Source organism: Nyctibius grandis, chromosome 11, assembly GCF_013368605.1.
Source record: "Nyctibius grandis isolate bNycGra1 chromosome 11, bNycGra1.pri, whole genome shotgun sequence".
Classification (NCBI taxonomy): domain Eukaryota; kingdom Metazoa; phylum Chordata; class Aves; order Nyctibiiformes; family Nyctibiidae; genus Nyctibius; species Nyctibius grandis.
Genome location: NC_090668.1, coordinates 8,487,082 through 8,510,447, shown reverse-complemented (window position 1 = coordinate 8,510,447; position 23,366 = coordinate 8,487,082). Strand labels below are relative to the sequence as shown.

General features: G+C 39.8%; 1 protein-coding gene across 7 annotated transcripts in view; it reads left to right on the top strand.

The window, feature by feature from the left end:
- Positions 1 to 579: 579 nt before the first annotated feature.
- Positions 580 to 23,366, top strand: part of RAB8B (RAB8B, member RAS oncogene family) — a 31,235-nt gene continuing 8,448 nt past the window's right edge. For all 7 annotated transcript variants that reach the window (XR_011048962.1, XR_011048961.1, XR_011048960.1 and 4 more), the window contains exons 1-6: positions 580 to 813; positions 17,476 to 17,536; positions 18,731 to 18,791; positions 20,200 to 20,277; positions 21,384 to 21,473; positions 22,240 to 22,305. Coding sequence is in view for 4 of the 7 variants with exons in the window: in XM_068410237.1 (XP_068266338.1) it covers positions 690 to 813; positions 17,476 to 17,536; positions 18,731 to 18,791; positions 20,200 to 20,277; positions 21,384 to 21,473; positions 22,240 to 22,305 (480 nt within the window). In the remaining 3 variants the exon portion in view is untranslated. The remainder of the gene's footprint in view (positions 814 to 17,475; positions 17,537 to 18,730; positions 18,792 to 20,199; positions 20,278 to 21,383; positions 21,474 to 22,239; positions 22,306 to 23,366) is intronic.

Genomic DNA, 23,366 nt, shown 5'->3' with positions numbered 1-23,366 from the left:
AGGATGGGTGTGTTTCTGTGTAGAAAACTCACGCATCTGCTGCCATTTGGGCACCAAGAGTGCGAGGTCTCAGACCCAACGCGTTGAGCGCTAACGTACTGCGCGTCAGCGCGCGTAGGTTTTCAAAGCGCGGCCTCATCTGTGTTCACATGGAAATACGCAGAGAGGTGGCCGGCAGGTGCCGGGCTCCGTGGGGCCAAGCGCTGCCTGCAGGGCCCTCCGGCACGGCAGGGAAGGGGCAGGCAGCCGCGGGGCGGCCGCTCTCGCCCGTGCGGGCCGGAGCGGCGGCCGCCGCACAGCACGCGGCTTCCGCGCACGGCGGCCGCGCCGGCAGCGCCTGCGGAGCCGCCGCGTTAAAGACCCCTAAGTGGGAGATGCTCCGGGACCGTGGCCGTGCGGGCGCCGACAGCGCGCTGCGCTCCGCCGTGTGCCGCTCCTGGGGCGGCTCCAGCCGGCGGCAGGGGCGAAGCGCCCCCCCCCCCCGGCCGCGTCGTCCCCGGCCACCATCGCCCGCAGACTACATCTCCCGTCGGGCCCGGGGCGGTTCCGGCGCGCTGTGACGCAGCGCGCTGCTGCCTCCCGTGAGTGGCGCCGGGCGGGGCGGCGCGTCGCTCCGTGCCTGCCTCCCTCCCGCTGCCTCCCGCGGACGCCCCCTCCTGCTGCGGCGGCGAGCCCGAGGCCGAGGGAAGATGGCGAAGACCTACGACTATCTGTTCAAGCTGCTGCTGATCGGGGACTCGGGCGTGGGCAAGACCTGCCTGCTCTTCCGCTTCAGCGAGGACGCCTTCAACACCACCTTCATCTCCACCATCGGTGAGGGGCCGCGGCCGGCCGTCGCCGCCATCCCGGGGGCGAGAAGGGTCCAGGCCCGGGCCCTCCCGCCGGGAGAGGAGCCGCCGGGCGGGCGGGAGGGGCGGCGGGGGGTGCCGCCCGTCTCGCCACCCGGGGCTGGGGCCGCGCTAGGCGGCCTGTGCGTGGCCGCTGCGCGGGAGCGGGCGGGAGCCCCGCGGCCGGTACGGGCCCCGTGCGTGAGGAAGCGCCGGGGCGCCGCCGGCGTGCCCCGGCCGCCGTGGGGGGAGCGGGAGCCCAGCCCGCCCGCGCTCGGGAGCGCCGCTCCCGCCGTCCCCGTCGGGGGCCCCGGTGCGGGCAGGCCGCGCGGCAGAAGGGTCCGTGCCCGGTGCGGAGGGCCGGGGGGCGGCTCGGTGGCGCGGCCCCCGCCAGGGACCCGCAGGATGCGAGCCGGTCCTCCCGCGGCCCCGGCGACAGCAACAGTTGGCTCGGCCTGGGCTGTGCGCAGCCCTGCGGCCGCTCGGCTGTTGTTGTGCGGGTAGTGGAAGTGATGTTTCCGTGGGGCTGCCTAAGCGATGGCGTGTGCAGGGCTGGATCAGCGACGAGTCCTGTGCAACAGCCAGAATGTTGCACAGGATCGTGTTTCTCTGGGTTTTTCTTGCTTTTTCGTTGTAGGTCGTTTCATATTTAGATATAAATTTTCAGAAAGTGAAAGAGGGTTTGGACTGCTTAAGCTAACTGGCTCATGCGAAGCTGTGTAGTGACAGTGACTAAACTGCTCTCGGCAGATAGTTTAACTCTCTCTTCTTTTCTCAACTGTTCTAAGTGCGTATGTGTATTCGTACACGTGTAGCTCACGTTTTTGAGGTTTGGAGTAGTTCTGTTCAAGCTCCTTAGTCGACTAGACTTAGAAGCTCCTTGGTGACTAGAGAGAGGAACCTCCTTGACAAAAGTTGAGCTCAGTTATAAATTTGGTGGTGAAAAGGGGGTTTCTAAAGCTCAACTAACCTCTTTTAATGGCACCGAGATGTGATATATCAAAACAGACTGCTGTGGCTTATATTTCTGTAAGATTTGTCAGACTTTAAATACTTTCTGCTGAATTAAACATAAGCAAAATTTTCATGTTCTTCACTGAGATATTGCTGAAATGAAATCTCCGTCTGACAAGAGGAGATTTATGGTTAGTTACTTGTAGTTGAGGTCACTTTTAAAATGAAGTGCACTGTTTTCGGGATGAAGGGGTAGACTGCAGTGGAGGTTGCTAGCATTTAGGAGGGCTAAACTAATGCTGGCTTTGAAGAATAACACGAAGAGAATGAGCAGACTCTTTATTGGAAGGAAGTTGATTTAAAGGTGAGGTGGAATAACATGTGACTTGTTTTATGTTACCCAAATGCCGTATCCTCTTCAGGCATTTTATTGTGCTGAACTTGGTGCACAGGGCAGAAACAAATTTTTATTTAGACAAATGCGATTGACTAAATGAGGCATGGCTAGCATTTCTAACGCTTTAAGAACAGATTTTCTGCATTAAAAAAAAAATTTCTGAAGAATTAAAATGGCACATTCCTTTTCTCTCTGCAACCGTCTTCAAAATGCTGCATCAGTAACACCAGCTAATCAAGACCTGAGTAGCATTTTACCTAAAAAGCTATTTTGCTGTATCTGTGGTAGAATAAAAGGCTTAATAAACATTAATAAATGCCTGTATAGTTTAAAAAAAATCCTACATTGGTACCATACTAAATATAAAATACCTCTTTATACTTATAAAGAGATGGCTAGCATAAATGGTGCATTTGTCTTCCAACCATTTTCTTGATGATGAACTGCTTAGCCCCTTGATATTTTGTTTTCTTACTGATTCGCTTTGAAGTCTTGAGGATTGTGAATATGATGCTGTTTTTTCTTCCCTTATTCAGTAAATACAGGATTTGCTCTTATTTCCTTCCTTTGTGTTTGCTTTCACAAGGGTCTTATCACCGCTGTTCAACTTGAAGAAAGTTACTAATAATTGAGTCATACTTCTGATTCCATAGGTAGTATTTGTGATTTCACAGTTACGTTTTCCTTGTAATTTGTTTCTTCCAGTCTCTTTTATTTTTCAGCAAAGGACCTACAAAGAGGAAAGTTGACAATGTGGGAAATAGTGAAACTATTCATGAAGTGCTGACGTATGCTTAAATAAAAATACTTGCGTTTTTTCAATCTTCCTCATGTACTGCTTGTATTACTTTTAGGTCAATCACGTAGATCTAATCTGCTTGTTCTTGAAGATGTGCTCATGGGCTCTCTCTGCCAGTGTGTGCTGGCTGCTCAATACTAGTCAGTTTTACAGTCATAACTAATACATCCGATGAGCTTAGGGGCATTCCACTTTTTAACAATTCTGTTTTTTTTTCCTTGACCGATAAAGTGTAGCCAACCATGGTGTGGAGGGAGATGTGGGGATGCAATGCTTTTCTCAAACAGGCCCCCCTGCCAGTTGAAGTTGCAATGTCTCCAGATTCGCATTCCTAATTGAGTACAGAGTCTTCCTGAAGTGTAAGCTGCCAGGCTGTTTTGTTTATCTGTTCTCCAAAAAGTGGATTCTGCAATATGATGGTACTCAGTGTTACAGTGTCTGTTCAATTCACAATGACTTTAATTAACACGCACGATGTTGTGTGCCCTTAGTGATGCCCTAGTTCTCCTCTGGTCTGTCTCTCTCCTAACAAGATCGGAGTTGGTTTAAACTGTAGAAGTCTGAGAAGGCATATGCTTGAGATGTGTTGATGTCAAATTTTATTATGTATGTAAATGCTATTTGTGAGCGAGGTGAGTCATTTAGAGTTTTTTTATTAACCACATGGGGTTAAACTTTTAACTGTTTCAACTTTTTTCCTTAGATTCTACATCCAGAAATGAAAGCAAACTTTGTTGCCATGATGAAAGGCACACCATATCATGTCTAAGCACCAAATATCTTTCTTATAATTTCCCACTCCTATTGTTGTTTAGTAATTTAGACAAGGTTAAACCACAGCACTTCAGTTACCAGAGCAATGGAAACACTTTCCAAAAGGGGAAAAAAGAAAGTAGGAGGGGGATATGGGAATACTGTTTTATTACAGAATATTTGTTTTACTTAGCCTCAGTGTTCATATTATAGAAGCGAGTCAATAGTGAACTGTAGTTACTTTGTCATCTTGCATGATACACTTGTGTCGTGCTTTGCAGATTTCCTTCTCTTCGGCTGTCATGCAAAACATGCCTGTAAGGCTACATCCATGTAGATTGCTTGGAGGTTTGCAAATGGTCCCTTGACTTTTCTCCTCAAGACTTTGGTCATTCTGTAATGATGGCTGTATTGATTCAGACAGTAAGGTCTTCCAGCCTGGTGTCCTGTGGCCAACAGTTGCATAAGATGTCAGATGGAAGTGCAGTGCATGTATATTTATAATTTATCAGACCTTTTTGATTCTTTTTTGTGTGACTCTTGGTTCAAGAGTCTTCCTGTCTTTTTCTTGACTACCTGGCATAACTAATACCTTCAGCAAACTTTGCTACCCGTTACGAGAAGTGAACCAGCAATCTTTCTCTCAGATGATCCTTTTGGTTATTCTAAGTGATGTGTCTTCAGTCTGTGAAAACACAGATTAGCCTTCAACAGCTTTAGGCAAGACAGGTCCTTGGCCTTCAGCAACCTTAATTTTTTTATATAGGGCTCTGTAGCTCTGTTTGGAAAACTTGTAAAAGGGTTGACAAGTCATAATACTGCCGTGGTCCCTAGTGAGGATCAGCTTTTCACTGTTAACATGGGGTAAAACTTTTTTTACAATGGGGATGTGTTATGTGAGGTTATCTTGTTTGGTTTGCTTCCTGAGTGGAAACTTTTGCTTTTGCAAGTTCTACATGGAAAATAAAATGCAGTTGAGTCAGCTCATTTTCACACTTCAACAGCTCCTAAAGCAAAACTTATCTTCGAGTATCTCACGCATTTTGCTAGTAGTTTCAGTGCGGTGTACAAGAATAAGCAGCATTAATTTAGCAGTCTCTAAGTATCTTAACTTGCTGTTCAAGTAGTGCTGTCTGGTAAAACTGGATTGGGTTTATCATTCCAAATAATGAGGTTTATTCTTTGCATTCCTTTCAACTTTTTGTTAAAACTGGTTTCTATGAGAGTAGTCGTATCTTTTAGCCGATAGCATTTCTGACTTAGTACAAAGGCTTGCTGACTCTGAAACAAAATTTGACCTATTTATTTCTTTAATCCAAGATGATATCAGCATTTGGCAGGAAGTTGCCCACACGAGATAGTACTGTATCTGAGAGTTGAAACAATTTGTTGATTTTACAGAAGTAACTTTTCCTTAGCCTACGTCTTGCAAAATAGGACACTACTCCAGCAATCAAGCACGTGTATGCTGACCTTTGAACACTTTGATGAAAAATACTTTGACAAGCAAAATTACCAGCTTCCCTTTTGCAGTGAAATTTCCATGTCTATAACATGTAATGGAAATTGTTTTTGGTGTACTCCAGTCAAATTACGCCTCACTGAATATTTCTACTCTTCTTCCCCATGGTTACTTGTATGATAGACAAAAGATCGGTTGTTGATTTGTTGGGGTTTTTTTTTCCACCCTCTCATTAAGCTTCAGTATTCCCTGTCCTCATTCAATCAATTTCTTTTGGACTTCTCCAGATGGTAGGAGCTGGAGAAGAAAACAAACATCAATGATAGATGAGCAAAGGGAGGGAAGTGTCAGGAAGGAGTTGTCAGTAGTACTTTATTAATGGTTGTTACAATAAATGAGTTGTAAGTAAGACTTTGAAGTGACTGAGACTAGTTGTAAGTGTCTCAGGTGGCACCATTATTCATATATGCAGAATGGAAGTGCGTGTGCAAGGTTTATAGGATCTGGGACTTGGGTATCTCTTCAGTACAGCGTGAGGAGGTCAAGGGATTACATGGCAATAGGGGCAGACAGCATTATGGAGGTAGATATGAAACTGGAGGATTGATTTGGTTTTCAAGGTATGTGATGGGTGGTCAGCAAGATATTATTCTGGTGTTGATCAAAAAGCATTAAAGTTTGTATCTCTTGTGACCTTAAATTTGATATTAACGCCCAGCTGGTAACAAAAGACATCTTAGACTTTGATTTCCATCTGCTGATGAGATTGCGTTACCCTGCCATGTTCTGCAACAGACCAACAATGTAAGTGAAATTGTTTGCCTTTTGTTAAAAATGCTGTTGCAGCTTTCTTGCTGCATGTTACTCTGAAACGGCGTGACAGATGTCTTAACTGTTTCATGCCTATTCCTATTTGGCAGATGGAGGTCTATCTTGGTTATGCATTATCTGGTTATTTGAGTGACAGGAGGGCAGCTTAGAGCTGCTTCTGTGACTTGGTTTGAATGCAAAGCAAAGAACACAGACTAACATTGACTTAATGTAGGAACAAATGTACTGATTGATTGATACAGGCTTTGAGAGAGATATTGAAGACGTAGCTTTTGTTTGAGAATTTTTTATTTACTTTTTTGGAAGGATTTCCTAGCCCTTCTGCAATAGGGCATCCTTTTAGCAGAAATACATCTTGAACTGACTTATTTCAGAATTTAACTGAAATTCATAATAGATGAAGAATTAATGCAGTATTTATAGTGATGCTTTATTTCGTCTTTTGTGATAGAAATTAGGTGTTTGTTTGTAATTCAAAGGATATTATATTGCTTTTTGTCTTTAATTGAATGTTATGGTAGCTTAAGTGCCCAGTCAATCAAGCTGACTGTAGATATATAAAACAGATCTGATCCTTTTCTAGTGAGAATGAACTGTGAATAATAGCAACTTCAACAGAGTTGCACAGTGTAGGACTCTTGTACAAGCAGAGTTGATCCAGAGGCTTTTAGTTGCCAGACTTGCAACTCAAAACTTAAGTCAGCAGCTTCATGTCCCAACAGGGGTTGCAGGGGGATGTAGTTTAGTACCTCTTAAAGGGTTTTTGACCAATAATTGCATGGGATATCAGTTTAATCTTGTGGTTTATAGTAAGCTTTCCTCTTAAATGTGAGCTATGAGACTTTTGATTAGATTGTACGTAGTTTTGAAGGCAAGTAAAGTACTGCATGTTTCGGAGGACTTCTCTTCTGCTAGGAAGAACAAACAGTTGACCAAGTCTCAACTGATCTGTATTAGTTTTGCTGCTGCTGTACAGACTCTACTGCTTTAGGCACCAGAGAAAAGACCTGATGATGAATGTCGGTGGCATTCTCTTATATGTATGGCAACATCTAAGAATGTTTAAAGCAGTCTGGTCGCTAATAGGAGTATGCCCACCCCCCCGCTCCCTGCAATCCTCCTTTCTTTTATCTGCCAGAGAGAAATAGCTTTCCTTTACTGAAACAAAATGTCTTGTCTGTATGGTGTGACTTCTGAGGGGATTAAAGATGAAGTAAGGTATCTGTGTCAACCGAAGCATGAAAGGAAGGAGGAAGATAGAGTAAGTCAGAGTAACTGCTGTCTGGAAGAACTTCTCTGGCTTAGCAGAAGTGACTAGAGAGGAGTACTTAGAATATGCAATGCAGGAAAAGGATATTAAATGGCCATTAAAAGAACCTTGCAGAATGTAGCAAAGCAAAACTGTTATGTGCCAGAAAGACAAGTATGGCCTTTATTAATAAGTTATGGGGTTTTGCCTGTTAATTTAGGTAGTAAAAGCCTTTCAAAAAAGGCCTATTTTGTCATTCACGTAAGAAGTTAAATAAAGCAGCCCTTCTTCCCTTGTGTCCTTTGCTTCTCAAACAAAAAACCCCCCACATACTTACCCCCATGTAAAAACATGGGTTTAAAAAAGCCTTCTACAAATATGATGTTCCCAAAGTCTGTTGAGAATGCCATCTTTAAAAATAACTTCAGTAACTTTTAGCCTTTTGTTTTGACTTCTGGCTTGAGTTTGCTGCCTCACTGGGTACTCTACACGCTTGTAAAACATGACCATATTTCAGACTATAACTGCAATTCCTAGATTAGATGAATTATCTTAACAAGATAATTCTTACTGGATGAGACATGTTGATCTTCATAGATAACCAAGATCCTTTCAGCCAGAGTATCAGTTACAAAGCTAACACCTGTCTTACTACCATTGTTGATGGGTGCTTTTTTTTTTTGGCATTTTTATCTCTGTTTATGTTGCTGGTAATAGCCATATTCTATGTACTTTTCCTTCTAGTTTTAGCAGGTCTGTGCCTCTGAAGTCTCATCTGTTTAATGGGTGGGGTGTTCCTGCATTCCTTTGAAATTTTCAAAAATTTTATCACTGCTCATCTTTTAAAATCACTTCTGTCTTTATAGTGGTCATGGTAATTTATACCTGCTCTGTCTAGCATTATTCAATTCAACTTTTTTTTTCCTCTGCCTCTGACCCTATCTTGATAACCCTGAATCTCTCATGGAGGTGCTTGGCAGTGCAAGTTGTTGGGCTATAGCAGTGGTTAACTGTACATACTAACTGTTCCCATCAAATCTTCCATACCTATCTTAAATCTACAGCTGATGGGATAAGTATGCAGTACCTATCATAGATAATGCTGGAACAGAAGATACAAAGTGCGTTATTTGTACTGTGCAAGGCTTTTTTATCTCTAAGTGATCAATGACTTACAAATTCTTTCTTTGCTTTGTGAATTATGGGACACTCTGTATGCTTGCTTTTCATGTAGCAGCTCTTCTGTTCTAAACAGACAATTGTAGGGCCCCCCAAAGTCTTTATTTCTTCACTCTGAATAACCATTTCAGTATAGATCAAGTGGGAGCCCTAAAACTTTAAGAGCTGTTTTAAAAAGAAGAGGCATTTCCATTTCTCACTGGACAGTCACCTAGGTTCACCTGGACCAAAAATTACTGAACAAACCCAAACTTAACCTTTTTGGCATGTTCTTATTATCACAACTGAAACTTTGTATACGAATAATGAACAATGAGCTTTAAATCTTGGTGGGAAGGATAGTATTGGTTACATAGGATTTTTTTTTAACAAGGACTTTTTTTGACCTTTTGGATGCTTAAGTTGCTAACTTTTGGATGAAGCAAGCTTTTTCTTTTCTTTTTTCTTTTTTTTTTTTTTTCCCCTGACAGCAATATTCAGTTAGAGTTATCTTGGTTAAAGATAGATAGCATTTTCTATGTTTTCTACATCTACAAACATGTTTGATTTACAGGCAGGAGATTCAGGATCATATTTTCCTGTTCTGGGCGTTCCACTTTCAAGTTTTTTGGGTCTTACCTATTAAATGATGCTTTTGATAAGGACTAATCACGTCACCTCATATTAAGCACTGGGCTTCTGAAAGAATAATCAAATATCTGTATGCCTAAGCCACCTTCTAAATGGGAAAATCTAGTATTCTTACCCATTAAAACATGGCAAGTTTTTTTCCTGTGCAGTAGAAAGCCATGTGCTGCACATCACAGACCTGAGGGAAAGCAGAGCTTCAGAGTAGATGACAGATGCACAAATCTCCCATTGCTTCATTACAGGTTGAGTATGGGGCCAGGTCCTTGGGAGATTGCTGCAGCCATTTCTGTTCCATATCTAGCCATAGTTGGAGAGTGAAATGCAGAGCAATTCCGGTACTAGCATGGAGCTACAGCTGGTCAGGTGATAGCCTGGTGTAGGATACACAGTGGAGCTGCTTGTAAGCTACTTGCTCGCCACCGTTTGATCTGTAGTAACTAGTTTAATGATTGTCTCAACAGAGTCTGTGGTCTGCCACTCAAAGGAGGAGAGCTGTGACTGGGTGTACCTGTTCTCTAAGTTACGCCATCAGTTGTTGTTACAAATGATGGTAAGCTGAATTATGGAGCTCACCCAGATGAAAACTAACCTGATCAAAAGAGAAAAGGATTTGGTCATGACTCTTCAGTGGCAGCATCTACCCTAGTTTCAGCTAGCGGTGAAAACGTAGCCTCAACTCAAGTCTGTTGGCTGATTTTAACATTTGCTGCTCTCCAGTTGCACATTGGCTTGAAAGGAATATGTTCTCAAAGCAGCTAAGTTAGTGCATTCCTCTTAGAGACAGTCAGTCTATAAATAATCCTTAAAATAAACAAACTTTGTTGTCTGTATCCGTAGTGCAATTTCAATCTATTTCAAAATTATTTTAGATGAAACTGAGTTACCACCAAGTGTAGCTTATTCTACATTCAAAGTAGAACAAGAGGTAGACACAGGTTAATTTCTGTGCACTTTCACAGAGCTGCAGTACATAGGCTGTAAACTCTGAAAGGCATTCTGTAGGGACCCAGCCCTTTTAAAGTTGGGCTGTTGTGACACTTGGCTATTTTACTCATGTCAAGCAGTAATAAGTTTATACTATTGTGTTGTTTTATAGTCTTTACATTTGGTTCAAGTATTTTTGGTGTTTAAAATCATGCAATTCAAAGGTTGCTCAAAGCAATCTGTAAATCCTGAATTCAAAATGCTGAAAAGAGAATTTCACTTTGCAGGATCTTCTTGTGTTAACACTGAAGCACTGCAATGCATGGTTGTGGTATTAGAGCTCATAGGAGCACTGTCAGGAACAAGTGGCTGAAGAGCACTGGGTTCATATCTTAGTATGATGATCAGATTACACTATAGGTGATTGAGCTGTCAAAAACCTGGATGTTTCAAAGTGTAGGTTGGTCTAATTCTAATGATGATAATAAGTTGTATTCTGAATCCCTTGTTCTCTTTTAAATAGAAAGTAGTTTATCTTAAGAAAGGAAGCTTAGAGTGGCAGCTGTACCCTAGCTGAGGAGACACATGCTGAAGGAAGTGGCAGTTAGCTTAGCATTATGAGCACTGATCTGATCTCAGTAGCAAGTTTCAAGGTCTTACAAGCAGGAAGCTGCCTTATGTTTTGTATACACATGGCACCCCTGTTCTTTATTGCCTTACCTACTTTAGCCATTTGTATATATTTATTTTGCCAGTGTACTGTGTTTAAACTTTACTGTATTAATATCTTTCAAGGTGCAAGACACTGCTCTGTGTATCATTGTGTAGGACACCAGTATTAGATTCTTTGTATGGGTGAAGAGTAAGATGAAGAAAGGCCAGCTAACCTGAAGGAGCCTGTTCAGCCCACTCTGAATTTCGTAGTGTTTTGTGGATTCTTATGGGCTGTCCAGAACCAATAGAATACAGCTTTGTCCCTTGAAGTTGTGCAAGTATGAGTAAAACTGATTGCACTTGTGTATAATTCTAAAATAAATTTATCTTACAACTTTCAAAAAATGTTGACCTTCACCCTGGTGTGTTGCTTCATGTTAGTCTGCTGTATTTTTGAATGGTCGCAATAAAAGACTACTGCGTCTTTAATTTACATAGTGATACAAGACATTGCTGAGATCATCTGAAAATGCCTTGCAGATGTTGCTAGGGACTAAAGCCAAACGTTCAAGTTCAAAATGATTAGACTTTGTTCTTTTGCATGAGGCTGTATGACACACTGGTATGTTGCAAGTGTTCCCCACCCTGCCTTTTACACTTATCTCGTTTCCTACTTGGTCATTTCTTACGTTTACAGAAATCCCTCAAGAAAGATCTAATATAAAAGCAGATTTCTGAGGCATCATTTATCTGCCTTTATATATTGAGACAGTACACTGATGTAGCACAAGAAAATATTCCCTTAAAAGCACCATTAAAAAAAAATAGTTTTGTATTAAATCCAAACCCTGCGATACCTACTGCTGAGAACAAAAGAAAATAGTAATCCCGGGGTAAGCTTGTGGGGAAAATCTGCAGGAACAAATTGATGTCCCTTGGCTGTTGGATGAATATGGAAAAGAACAAATTTCTGGAAGAGTGTTGTCCTATAGGTTTGACCGTGCTTGGAATCTGCATGGAAGATGTTGAAACTCTTCAGCTCTGTTCACGTGTGTCCACACAAAGCTCGTATGTGTGATCAGTGCTGATATCTGCATGTCTGTCATCTTGTGGTGAGCAAGGTGTCTTGTGGAGTGCTTCAGTGTCCTTCAGTACTGATTGCTTACAACTCTTCCAAATATAATGAAAAGCAAATGCACTGGCAGCAGTTTGTTCTGAAACACGTACTGCTGCAGTATCTTGGAGATTACAGGCTTGTGACAGCTCTCTGAAGTTCACACCCATCCTTTGGAGAATCAACAGAACAATACCAGCTGTTACAGCTATGCTACAGAAGTACTGCTGCTTACTAGTTCTGTTGTTCATCTATGCAACTTAGTCACTTGCTGTTCACAAGAAGCAAAGCCTATAGGGAGAAGTATTTTCCAAGTAATTCTCTCCCAGAATTCAAACTCAAATTGAAGCATATTGATTTTCAATCATGTGTCTCTTCTCACTTTCTTCTTTTTGGAGGTAGGTTACAGATCTGCTTGCTCATTTCTGAGTTGCTGTCAATTCAGCCTTAACTCTGTGTGACTGCAGGAAAATGTTTTCCTTTCCTTTTGTATATCTTGGGGACTTGCGTGTTGTGTCTTGCTGTAAAGAAGTTGCAAAATTTTCTCCCTCTCCAGCTCTGCCCATTGAAAAAAATCAAAACCCCCACAACCCCACATATAAACCCAGTAGGATAGGAAGGACCAATGCTGTGAAGTTGAGCAAGCCCAGCTTGAAAGTTGATGCATCAATTCCAGTTGTTCTGATGCTGTGTTGCTCAAAAGGGTAAGGAGACTTTGTACCTTGACTCCTTTCCCCGTCCTGTAATGAATTCCTTTTTATTGTGATCTATGCAGATGGTGATAAGTGCCACAAAGTTTCTGTTTATCAGGGAATCCCATTGGAAAAATATTTTATTTCCATTTCATTTTACTTCAAAAGAGTAAGGTAAGATTTAGATAGGTAGAAAGATAACTTCTTTAAGGGGGTGGACTTTTTATTATGTGCAGGTCATGCAAAACAAATCTCTTAATTTTTAGTTTGATAAACAAGACCTGATACTGTGGTGCATCTTTTATGTTCTTTGATGGATGGGTATTAATTTTTTCACAGCTTCTCTGCCAATTTTTGGTGTTTCATCACTTTTTGAAATTCCCTTGGCTTGTATATTTAAAAAAAAAAAAAAGCCAATAAACTATGTAAAATGTTAGTACATTGAATAATACTTTTTTTTTTTTAAATAACATATTGCTTTGCCAGAGATGGAGAAATACTTTACTGTGGTAGATACACAGGCTAGTGTATGCTATCACAGATTGACGTTTATTTGTATCCTGAAAGGGATTGATTTCCTGGCTGATTTCTTGCTACAGCTGCACCAGAAAAATGTTATTAAATATACAGACTCTATGAACTTAGTGAAATGGGAAACCTATTAGATCAACTTGAGTTAAAATCAACAAGAATCGTCACCTGATCATACAGCTTTCTCACATGTAAGGTCCAGCTGCTGCAAACTGATGTTGAGCCACATGAAAAATTAACATAAATTACTGTGTAATACAGTTAAATATTAAGAATTGAACTTAATAAAATTCTGCTATTTCCTTGCTAGTGGCTACTAAGTGATTTTTGTTTGTTTGGTTTTTTTTCTTTACATTAGTTTGTATGTGTTTCTTTTCTGTCTTTCGCTACTTGTATTATTCAAGAACGTGGGCTCTTCCAGTGCCTTCTTGCTAAGCAGACTGAAGACCAGAGAAACCTTTACCTTCAGAAAGCATTTGCTGGTACTGTTGCAGCATTTTACTTGCTCCAACCAGCAAGGTTAGTTTGTATGTGCTGTAGCATTTTCTGCAACAGAAATTTTGTTTAAAAGAAGAAACAAGACAATCTGTAAGTCTAAACAGTGTTACTGTGTGGGGAAAAGTTGTAGTGGAGACCTAGCTGAAACAGATTCTGTAGCACTGAAAACTCTGAGATACTAGCTCTGATGACTACAGGGTTAAAATCATGGAGGAGGGGAGGTCAAAAGAGTAACAACCTTGAGAGTAAGCTAGTGTTCTAAAAACTAAAGTAGCAAAATGAACTGTTTCAGCATCTCTGCTCAGTTTGTCCTTACGTTCCTGTAAGAATTGTCAGATTTGTTTTGTTATGGTTCATAGTAGAAAACCGTTGGTACTAAAGCTGGAAAAGGAACCTCCCAATATGTACTGCTGGGTGGTCCTGTCTATTCAGTGTTGGCACGCAGCTCTTTGGAACATTTCCCAATGTCTCTTTAAAATTATTGCATTACAGCTTAATTATGGGCAAAATTTGCCCAGGTGGGCTGGAATAAGAAGGAACATGTAACTAGGTTGTGGAGTAGTAAAAGCAGTAGTAGTGGCGTAAGAGCTTTCGGTGTATGAGATGAACGTGACTTCTTGGCTTAAACCAAAAGCGGCCTAGGTGAGGCCAGTCTCCCTGGCCTCTGATACTTGGCTACATGGTGTTGGACACCCTAACTGGTGAATTTCATTAGCTTTGCGTAGTGATACAAGGTAAATATGGCAACAGGCAGCTCTCACGTTTGTATTTTTTTGTGTAAGTCTGCATGTGGCACTAATGACACTAACTTTTCCTTAGTGTGCAGATTGCTCTGCTCAGTGTATTCTTTGACAGAGTTTTGTTGGATGCTATGGGAGAAAATACCTTCAGTAAAGTGAGGAGAGAGGATGCATCCCTGGCCTGTAGTTAGCAAGGATCTGAAAGGATTTTGAAGAACAATAAGCCCTCAGCTGCTGTTACCCTATGCTGCAAGAGAAATGCAAGCAATTACAGTCCTAACCATGCACAGTTCGGATCTCAACTTGGACTTCATCCATGCAGACTGCAAGTTTGTGATTCCTCTTTCATCCATATCTAATACATACTGACTTGCTAGATGGACACCAGCATTGTCAGGCTTTGTGTGGTGGCTCTGCTTTAGCAGTTAAGAATGATTGCCCTGTTAGCCTTTGCAGTCTAAGAATTATTCTGGGTCTGTGTTTTCTAAAAGTTTCTAAAATGTAATTTCAGACGGACATCCACATGTTTCTGGGCTTTTTCTCCCTACTGGAGAGAACAGCATTGCATGTTGCATTTTAAAACTGTGAAAGCTGTGTGATCCTTCGCAGTCGAACTTTCTGATTCACGAATGACTCTTCTTTATTAGACCTGTGACTCTTCTTTATTACACCTAAGCATCTTTTCAAACTTTTACATCCCAGTGTGCAACTGTGCAAAATAAGATCTCATTGATAAAGGAAACTTTCTGTCAATAATTACTTTTGAACTGCTGTAGTCATTGGAGTGTCTTCCATGGCATATTAAATTTAACTGTAACCGAAGCGTTGCTCGTACTTAGCCATGCAAGGTACTGGGCAGGAAGTGGCAGCACATGGCACCAGACTTGCTCTACGAATGTTTGCAGCTCACCACTTCCTGTTACTGAAGTGAAAGAACAAAAGAAACACCAGTTTCTAGTTCATTTTAGCCTCTAAAAAGTTGCAGTTGCATTTGTTAAACAACTTAGTATTGTCACAGAGGTGTTTATGGCCTTCCCCTTTATATTCTTCTTTTAGCTTTGCAATTCATCTTTATTTGAGAATTTTGGTGAAGTTCCTGCTAGAAATCATAAGTTCCAAGACAATATTTTTTGTGCAGATCCTGAGTTTTAGAAGTGATCAAAGGAATGGTTGTATAAATCATTTTGGTGCTGCGAGGGAAATAACTAACCACAAGAAACCTGTCTGTGCAAGGCATGGCTTGGTGCACATAGATATCTAACTGCAGCGTAAGCTTGCTCTCTCAGAAAACCATCCACACAGAAGGCTGTCACTCTTTACGCTGAAGTGTCTTAGCAGGAGTTGGCAGTACAGACAATGGTCTTTAAACCACAGTAGTCTCTGCATGTAGTTTTCCCAATAGTTGTTATACTTAATTCTGAGACTTCAGGCCTAGACACAAAAGAACTTCAAAAACGGATTTAATTTGCTGTTGTCCATGATACAGTACCCTTTCCAGAAAAATCTGTATTTGTGCTTTTATAACCTTTGAGGCCAAAAGAAAATTTATTCAGAGCAAAGGTCACTTGTTTTCAGACCTGAGTGCAGTTATGTGTGATTTCAGCAGGTGTTGCACCTAGTTAGGAGAAAAATCTTTACAAGGGAGATGCAAAATCCTATCAAATGTAGAATGGAAACACTTGCTAAACTTCTGTTGCATATAATAAGGAATTTTTTTTTAAGTACACATCATTCTTGTGTCTTTTTTAGAAGAATGTGAATTAATGAAAATATCTTTTTGCCTGTAAATCTACTAGTGAATCTTGGGAAATTGCAATTGTAGCAGTAGTCATAGCATTTTAAATTAAAGCAATTAATTTCATATGCTGTTAAAAGTGCTGATGTGATATTTCTGCTCATAATTTGTATTCTAACTAATGGCCTAAACTACGTATCCATAGCACCTCACGATTAAGTGGCTGAAGCTTGGTATTTTCAGTATATTAAAGTAATAATATCCCATGCAAGAAGAATGAAAGCCAAATAGTTAATGAATGTCTATATTTCATATTCAAATGCTACTGTAATATATTAAAAAAAATCCGTAGCTTCCTGTTTAAGGGATGGTTTAATTCTTAAAGCTAGAAACAGCACTTTCCCAATTAAGATAACTTGATAATTGTCACTTAAATTACATCTGAGGAAAGAAGAAATTTAAATAAATAAGGTAACCTCCCCCCCAATCTTTTACAAACTATGACTAAATATCAAGTAAATATTTAAGATTCAGTGAAGAAAAAAGGGCCATTAGATTCAAAACAGATTAATTGGGGGATACATGGGGGTGGCTGTTGTGGGATTCAATAATCTGACAGTCATGTAGTGAGACTTGACCAGTGTCAATTTGAGCTATGTTATATAGGTTTAGAGATGCAAAAGTTAAACTAGTTCAGGGTAAAGGCTAGTCTGTTTGGAAATCATAGCTTTGATTCATAGATCCATTTGATCCCTCTAAACCTTAAAAGGCATTATTAAGCCCTTCTGAATTTTATTTTTTTTTTTTTTTTTTTTTTTTTACCCGTGGCTTAAAATCTGTCTTCAAAATCAATCTCAGAACTGGTGGGGAGTTCCACATGTGGAAGTGTAATGGGGAAAGGAGAGAAGTGTGTTCTTGATACCTTTTGGAGCTTCCTAGAAAATCTTAAGTTACTCCTAAACTGGTGTTCTTGCAAAAGTCCCATGGGTTATCTACTTCGGCCACCTTCAGTAACTATCTCTATAGCTTTTATCTACTGTGATGCTTTACCCTTTACTGTGATGTCTGATTAGATTGCATTAAACAGAAGTTTTCAAAAGTAGATGCCAGTTTTGTAAAGGAACTAAGGGGTCATAGTATGTATTTTTTCCTCATAGCCAACAGAGGTTCTAGGGAATTGACTTGAACTGCAGGGGGCAGTCAAAAGTTCAAAAAAATATACACTCAAACTAGGACCTTATTGGTGTAAAATGGAAGAATTTTGAGATTAAATCTTCCTCTCATAATCTTGACTAACTCTAGTAGTGAGTCTGACTTTGGTCTATTTTCACTGTGCACAATAATTTATCCTTGACATGTTGGGTGCAGCCTCAGCACTTCCTAGTGTTTGGAAGAAATGACAACTTCAGAATAATTCTTTTGTCTAAGTTTGCTCTTTTTTTTCAGGAAACTGAACACTTCCTTTTCATTTATTGCAAAACTTAAGAGTATCTCTTTCTCTGGCAGGAATCGACTTTAAGATCAGAACAATAGAATTAGATGGAAAGAAAATCAAGCTACAAATATGGTAAGTACTCCAAAGTAATTTGAGTTTTTGGTGAGTATTGAATTAATCTTTGAGCAGGAATACTATATAGCTTTAGAGCCTGAACGTACCAGAAGTTTTGTACCTTTTGTTCATTGACTGTCCGTAAGGTTTATGCTTTCTTCTAGCTCGCTTTTGGAGCGGTTCTGCTTCAGTAGCACAGGAAATAGCCTGATCACATGCAAACGTTACAGCAACTTCCCATTTTACGAAAAGCTGTCCTTTTAAATGCGGTTTTAGCTGTTCTGTGTGGAAGAGAAGTATTAACTCCATAGCTGTAAACTAAAATATGTGACCTAATAAAATGTAATGTTCTCTGATACTTTGATACCTAGTTGTGCTCACAGAGGCACAGGTGAGTGATAATGCTCCCATTCCTTGCATGGTGAGTTACTAGAGATTGAGCCTTCTGATAGCAGCAGATGAGTATTTTTGGAGTAGCATCATTACCCATGCCAAACTCTTAAAATGCTACTAGTGAATATAGAGGTATTGTTGATTTCTTAAGTTCTAGAAAAGGTAGTTGTGATACTTGCATGCAAGCCAGAATTCTTGCGACTAAGGAAGTGAAGTGCCAGAAGTGGTTGGTACAAATTTTCTGTCTGTAATGTAAGTCAAAAAGCTGGGTTTTTTTGTCAGGCCTTTGGGGTTCAGCTCCCCCTAGGTGTGATTAGTAGCCAAACACTTTGGTCCTCTTGTTTACTCACAGACAGATAGATACTGCTTTGAAGTCATCTAGGATAAAATATCAGCACACTGAGGTATTGTGGCTGATTTTTAATAGCTAAGTGTGTGTGACAATGCACTATCCTAAAATACTTCACTGCTGCATGTTTCAATTTTTGTATAATGCAGGACTCGGATGCATCAGAGCTACCTTTCTTAATGATTCTAGGGAAAGCTGAGTAGTGCTAAGTTTTATTGCTTGCATGAAAATTTAAGTGCTTTTGTGCCATATTCATGGTGCTGCTATAACCACTCATGTAAGTAGGATAGCTTGGGAGCCAGGAAGATGTTGAGGGCTGAAGAAACTTGTGCAAACAGCTTCCAAATGGTATTTTTCCTTAATGAGTGAGTATCAATATGTTGTTACTCTGCTTAAAAAGACATCTCTAGGTAAGTACAGAAGAGTGTGGAAATCACCTCCAACAAATACTTGTTTTCACTGAATTTTAGGGATACAGCAGGCCAGGAGAGATTCCGCACAATCACAACCGCTTACTACAGAGGAGCCATGGTGAGTTCTTTTACTTTCAGAAAAAATAGGCACAACTAGTGTAACTGGTTTGCTGTTCTTAAGGTTATATTATGTTAAGTCTTCAACTGGAGGATTGCATAATTGTGGCTTGAGATGAGGGGAATAAAGTTTGTGGTTTGGTTGTTGTTTTTTTTTTTGTTTTGTGTTTTTTTTGTTTTTCGTTTTTTAAACCTGCTGATACTTTGTCTAGTCCTGTTTTTGTGACGAAACTTCAAGCCCTATTGTCTTTTTTTAATACAGTTAATATTTCTGCGGATTATAGTAAGAAGCTAAGTTGCCAAGCTTTCATTAGACAACTTTTTTAATGCAATCAACCCTTTTAAAGATTTGAAGTGTTTGAAAAATAGATAATGAATGATTGTAATATTAAAAATGTATTTCTCTGAATTGCTTTTCCCTTCAGCCAGTAGAGAATGCAAAATCTGGGCTAGAAATACAATCAACTACAAAAGCTACTGTTACTTTTCCCTCCATTAAGAATGACTTGAAGTCAAATAACTGACTTAGAGCCTGCGCTCTTTGTGGTACAACTGCTTCTAATGGTTCTTAAGACTATGATTTGACATACTTTATGTTGGGACACTTAATTTCTACTTGCTGATTACTAGCTATGCTGCTACTATATGTTCTTACTGCTTTGTATGAACAGATCCATCCAATAATAGGCTTGCTGTGGGTCCAAATAACTCCACTGTTACGGAATTAGGTGGGGAGAAATAGTAATGTTTGTGGCTCTGTGTTAGAGCTTTCTAGCACTTAAAAAGGTTTTGGCAGCACCATGGTCTTCTCCCCACCTCCCAGTCCATGGCCAAGGACTTTTCTTTGTCCTATGAGGAATGATTCGAAAGGCAATAAGGAATGGAGATGAACCTGGCAATCTGTCCTTAATGCAGCTATTGTGTGGTTTCCTGCGCTTTGCTAATTGTTGAGAGCCCACACTAGTATGCATACATAACTGTCTGAAAGAGCTAGAGCTTCTGTGAGGGCATCTAGCATCAGCTTTGCTGTAAGTATCTACTGGCCCCAGCAGATTGGATCTCACAGGTTTGTCAACTTTGACTGCTTAAGGCTGCTGCTTCTAAACTTGACTTTAACAATAGAGTCCTGGTTGCTGTTGCACTAGAATTTCTAAGCTTTTCCTGACTGTAGGCTAATAATTTTCAAACTTCATGTAGGTGGCGTGTTTGACCTCTGACAGTGGCAAAAGATGTTAAATAGTAATATTTTGGATAAATTCTCAGCAATGGCATAATGCTTTGAGAAAGGGTTATAGGTGCATAAGTGGTATGTTGAATTTCTTGCAAGTGTAGTCAAACCAACAGCATACATCCAAAGTCAACCAATAGTGCTACTAGTCTAACTAGATTTTCTTAATTTTTTTTTTTAGGGAATTATGCTGGTGTATGACATCACAAATGAAAAGTCTTTTGACAACATAAAAAACTGGATAAGAAACATAGAGGAGGTAGGTACTTTGGAAAGTACTTCTTACTCATTCCATCTTATGATTTCCCTGGAACAAATACTTATTCACTTTCCTCGTAGTAGCCAACATATATGGCCAAGTTAGACTGTGCAGTGAATGCAACAGTGGTTATTAATAGGGAGAATATTATCTCACTCATCTAGGGATAGAAGGTAGAAAACGTAAGTTTAAAAAGTAAGCATAAAGTGTTTCAAAACTGCTCTTACTATATGACTTCTATTGTTCTTCTTTGCTTTTGGGTATGTCAAAGGAATGGGAAGGAGCAAGATCTTAAGGTGTCTGCCTTTCACTGAGACTATGATAGATCTCTCTAATTTCAGTTGTTACTGTGTTGTATGTTTGTCTGATTAGAGATTTTTGACCTTTTCATTTGGTCTTGGATAAGCTTCCTTTGTGCTGACTTACTGTAAATTATTTAATGGGACATGCTGTCAAGTAGGGATAGGTCATTATGAAGTTAGAGGAGAAACCTTAATTTTAGTGAAGCTGTAGTTAGGTAACAGTATCTTACCTTTTTTTTTCTTTTTCCTTAAGCATAAAATCCATGGGCTTTTCTTTGCTATTGTTCTTTGGCTCTTAAGCAAAATTCCTGTGTTAGTGACCAATTTGATCCAATAGTGACTGGGCTAGAAAAGTTCTGTTGTTGAAGTTCTCTTGATGAAGTGATATTACTTAAAAAGTCTTTTATTAATAATCTATTTTAAAAATGCAAACGTATCTCATAATGATACTCCAACCAAATACCCCAGATGTCCATGCACCACTTTGAAGTAAAGCGTATACTGTTACATTTCCAGAATAGCCAAATGCCTGCGCATGTGCGCAAGCTGGTACAGAGCTCATGGTGCTGTATTTGATCTGTAATAATACTCAGGCAAATTTAATATAGGATTATTTATTCCAGCCTATTTTAATATTTAAATATTAAATTGCCTGCTTCAAAAGTCAGTCTCTTTCTCAGTAGTGCCTTCACATGAGATAACTTCTTAAAAATAAAATACTCGTTTGTGGGTGAGTTTGACACATAAGTTTCTTTTGAATAATGATGGACTTTGTTTCTGAGAGATTACTTTTTCTTTTTTCAGCATGCCTCTTCAGATGTAGAAAGAATGATCTTGGGTAACAAATGTGATATGAATGAAAAAAGACAAGTATCAAAAGAAAAAGGGGAGAAGGTAAGCTTTGGTGATGTCCTTATTTAGAAGCCTCCTTTTCTTGGGATTTTGGCTGCTGGATATTTGATATGTTTTAGGCATATGGGAGATAATGGGCCTCAAGCATCTTGTTTCAGAAACATATATATAGGATGCCAGATACGGGGTTTTTGTTTTTAAATAGCACTTGACTATCTTTAAGTTAATGGTACTATTCCTTGAGAGGAAGTTGACCTTTGCTATAGCATGAAGTATTCTAAATCTCAATATAAAGCTTTGTATATAGTTTGATCATGTTGTACTCAATTCACTGTGGTGGTTACTTACTTTTGTTATAAGTACTATTGTTATAGCTTAAGTAATTAGTTGTTCTGCAGAACAAACAAGCAAGAAAGAATACTGTATAATCTATCATGTACGCACAGCTAAAGTAGTGTAGTTGCTAGTAACACAGCTTATGGGATGGTTGTACGTAGTTATCTGGTCCATAAATACATATCAGTGACAGTTTTATATTAATGTTCTTTTAGGTCCTAAATAAGTCTCTATGTGAGCAATTGATCTGTTGGTTTTGAATTTACATGAGGGTACGGCCTATTTTAATCTTTTGTCTAATTGTCCAGTAACTTTCATGTTTTTGCAAGAGAAAAGCAGAAATGAAGCTTGTTTGGTTTTGTTTTTAAATCTTGCTGCAGCATACAGTATCTATTCTATTATGAACCTATGTGAAGCATTCCTTTTACAAAGGAACTTCAAAAACACTAAAAAATTTTAACTTCTTTTCCAGTTAGCAATTGATTATGGAATCAAATTTTTGGAGACAAGTGCAAAATCCAGCATAAATGTGGAAGAGGTAAGAGATGGGTGTTACGCTTAGGTGTGTTTCTTGAACTACTACTATGGAGGCATGTCTCGTGATCTACTGGGCTTTCTGACCTCATCTGGGACCTGAAGTCCTAACTGTGCTCCTGGGTCACCAATCTTGTTATAGTTAGAAAGCTACTGTGAAATCCAGCATTTCTTGTTTTCTGGTAATGTCTGGAATTGTTTTTTAAATGGGTGTTAACAGAGTGGTTTACTATTATTGTAGCAAACAGTTGCTTTTGACTTCTGTGCCTTGCTATTTAAATTGCCAGTGCTTTTGGGCAGGGAATAGGTGTAATTTTATAAAAATGCTTTGTGCAGGAAATTCAATTCAAGATTCTTTACTTTCAGAATAACAGGCTACTGTGTCAGGGAGCCTTCAGGTTACCACTAAATATGTGCTGTGCAGATGAGGCTGAAGATTTGTGTGTTAACCTGGAACATCAACATAGACTGTCATAAGCTGATGTTAGAGGAGGAAGGCAGCTTATAATAGTCTATCTATAGACTTGCATTCTGTTTTCCTGCAAATTAATTTTGTGCTAAAAGCACAAGATCCCTATTTATGACAGCATAAGGAAATAGAATCGGAAGGAAGAGTGGCTCAACTCCAGTCTCTTACCATGAATCACTCTTGTCATCTCAGGGAGGGTGGGGGAGGATCTTAACTCTGTCAAAAGCATGAATAAGAAAATAATATGATATCAAAAGGCAGTTAGATTAAGATTCATTCATTCAGATAAGGCACACTTGTTCTTAAATGTTCTTCCTGTACCTAATCATCTAAAAGTCTTTCCATGTATATTGATGGGATACCTTTTAAAAGCCCTCCAAACACCTGTTCGATTCAGATCATGCCACTAACAAATTAACTAGAAACTAAAGAGATCGTTACTTGAAAATAACATGACTGATGCTGTGTTAGCCAAGTGTTTTTTTTCTGATTGCAGGATGATTTTTATACAGTATAGTTAGAATGGACTTATTTGCATTGTGCTGCATCTGGAATAGTGTTTGACCTGATTTTCACAGTGTCATTATGATTAAAGC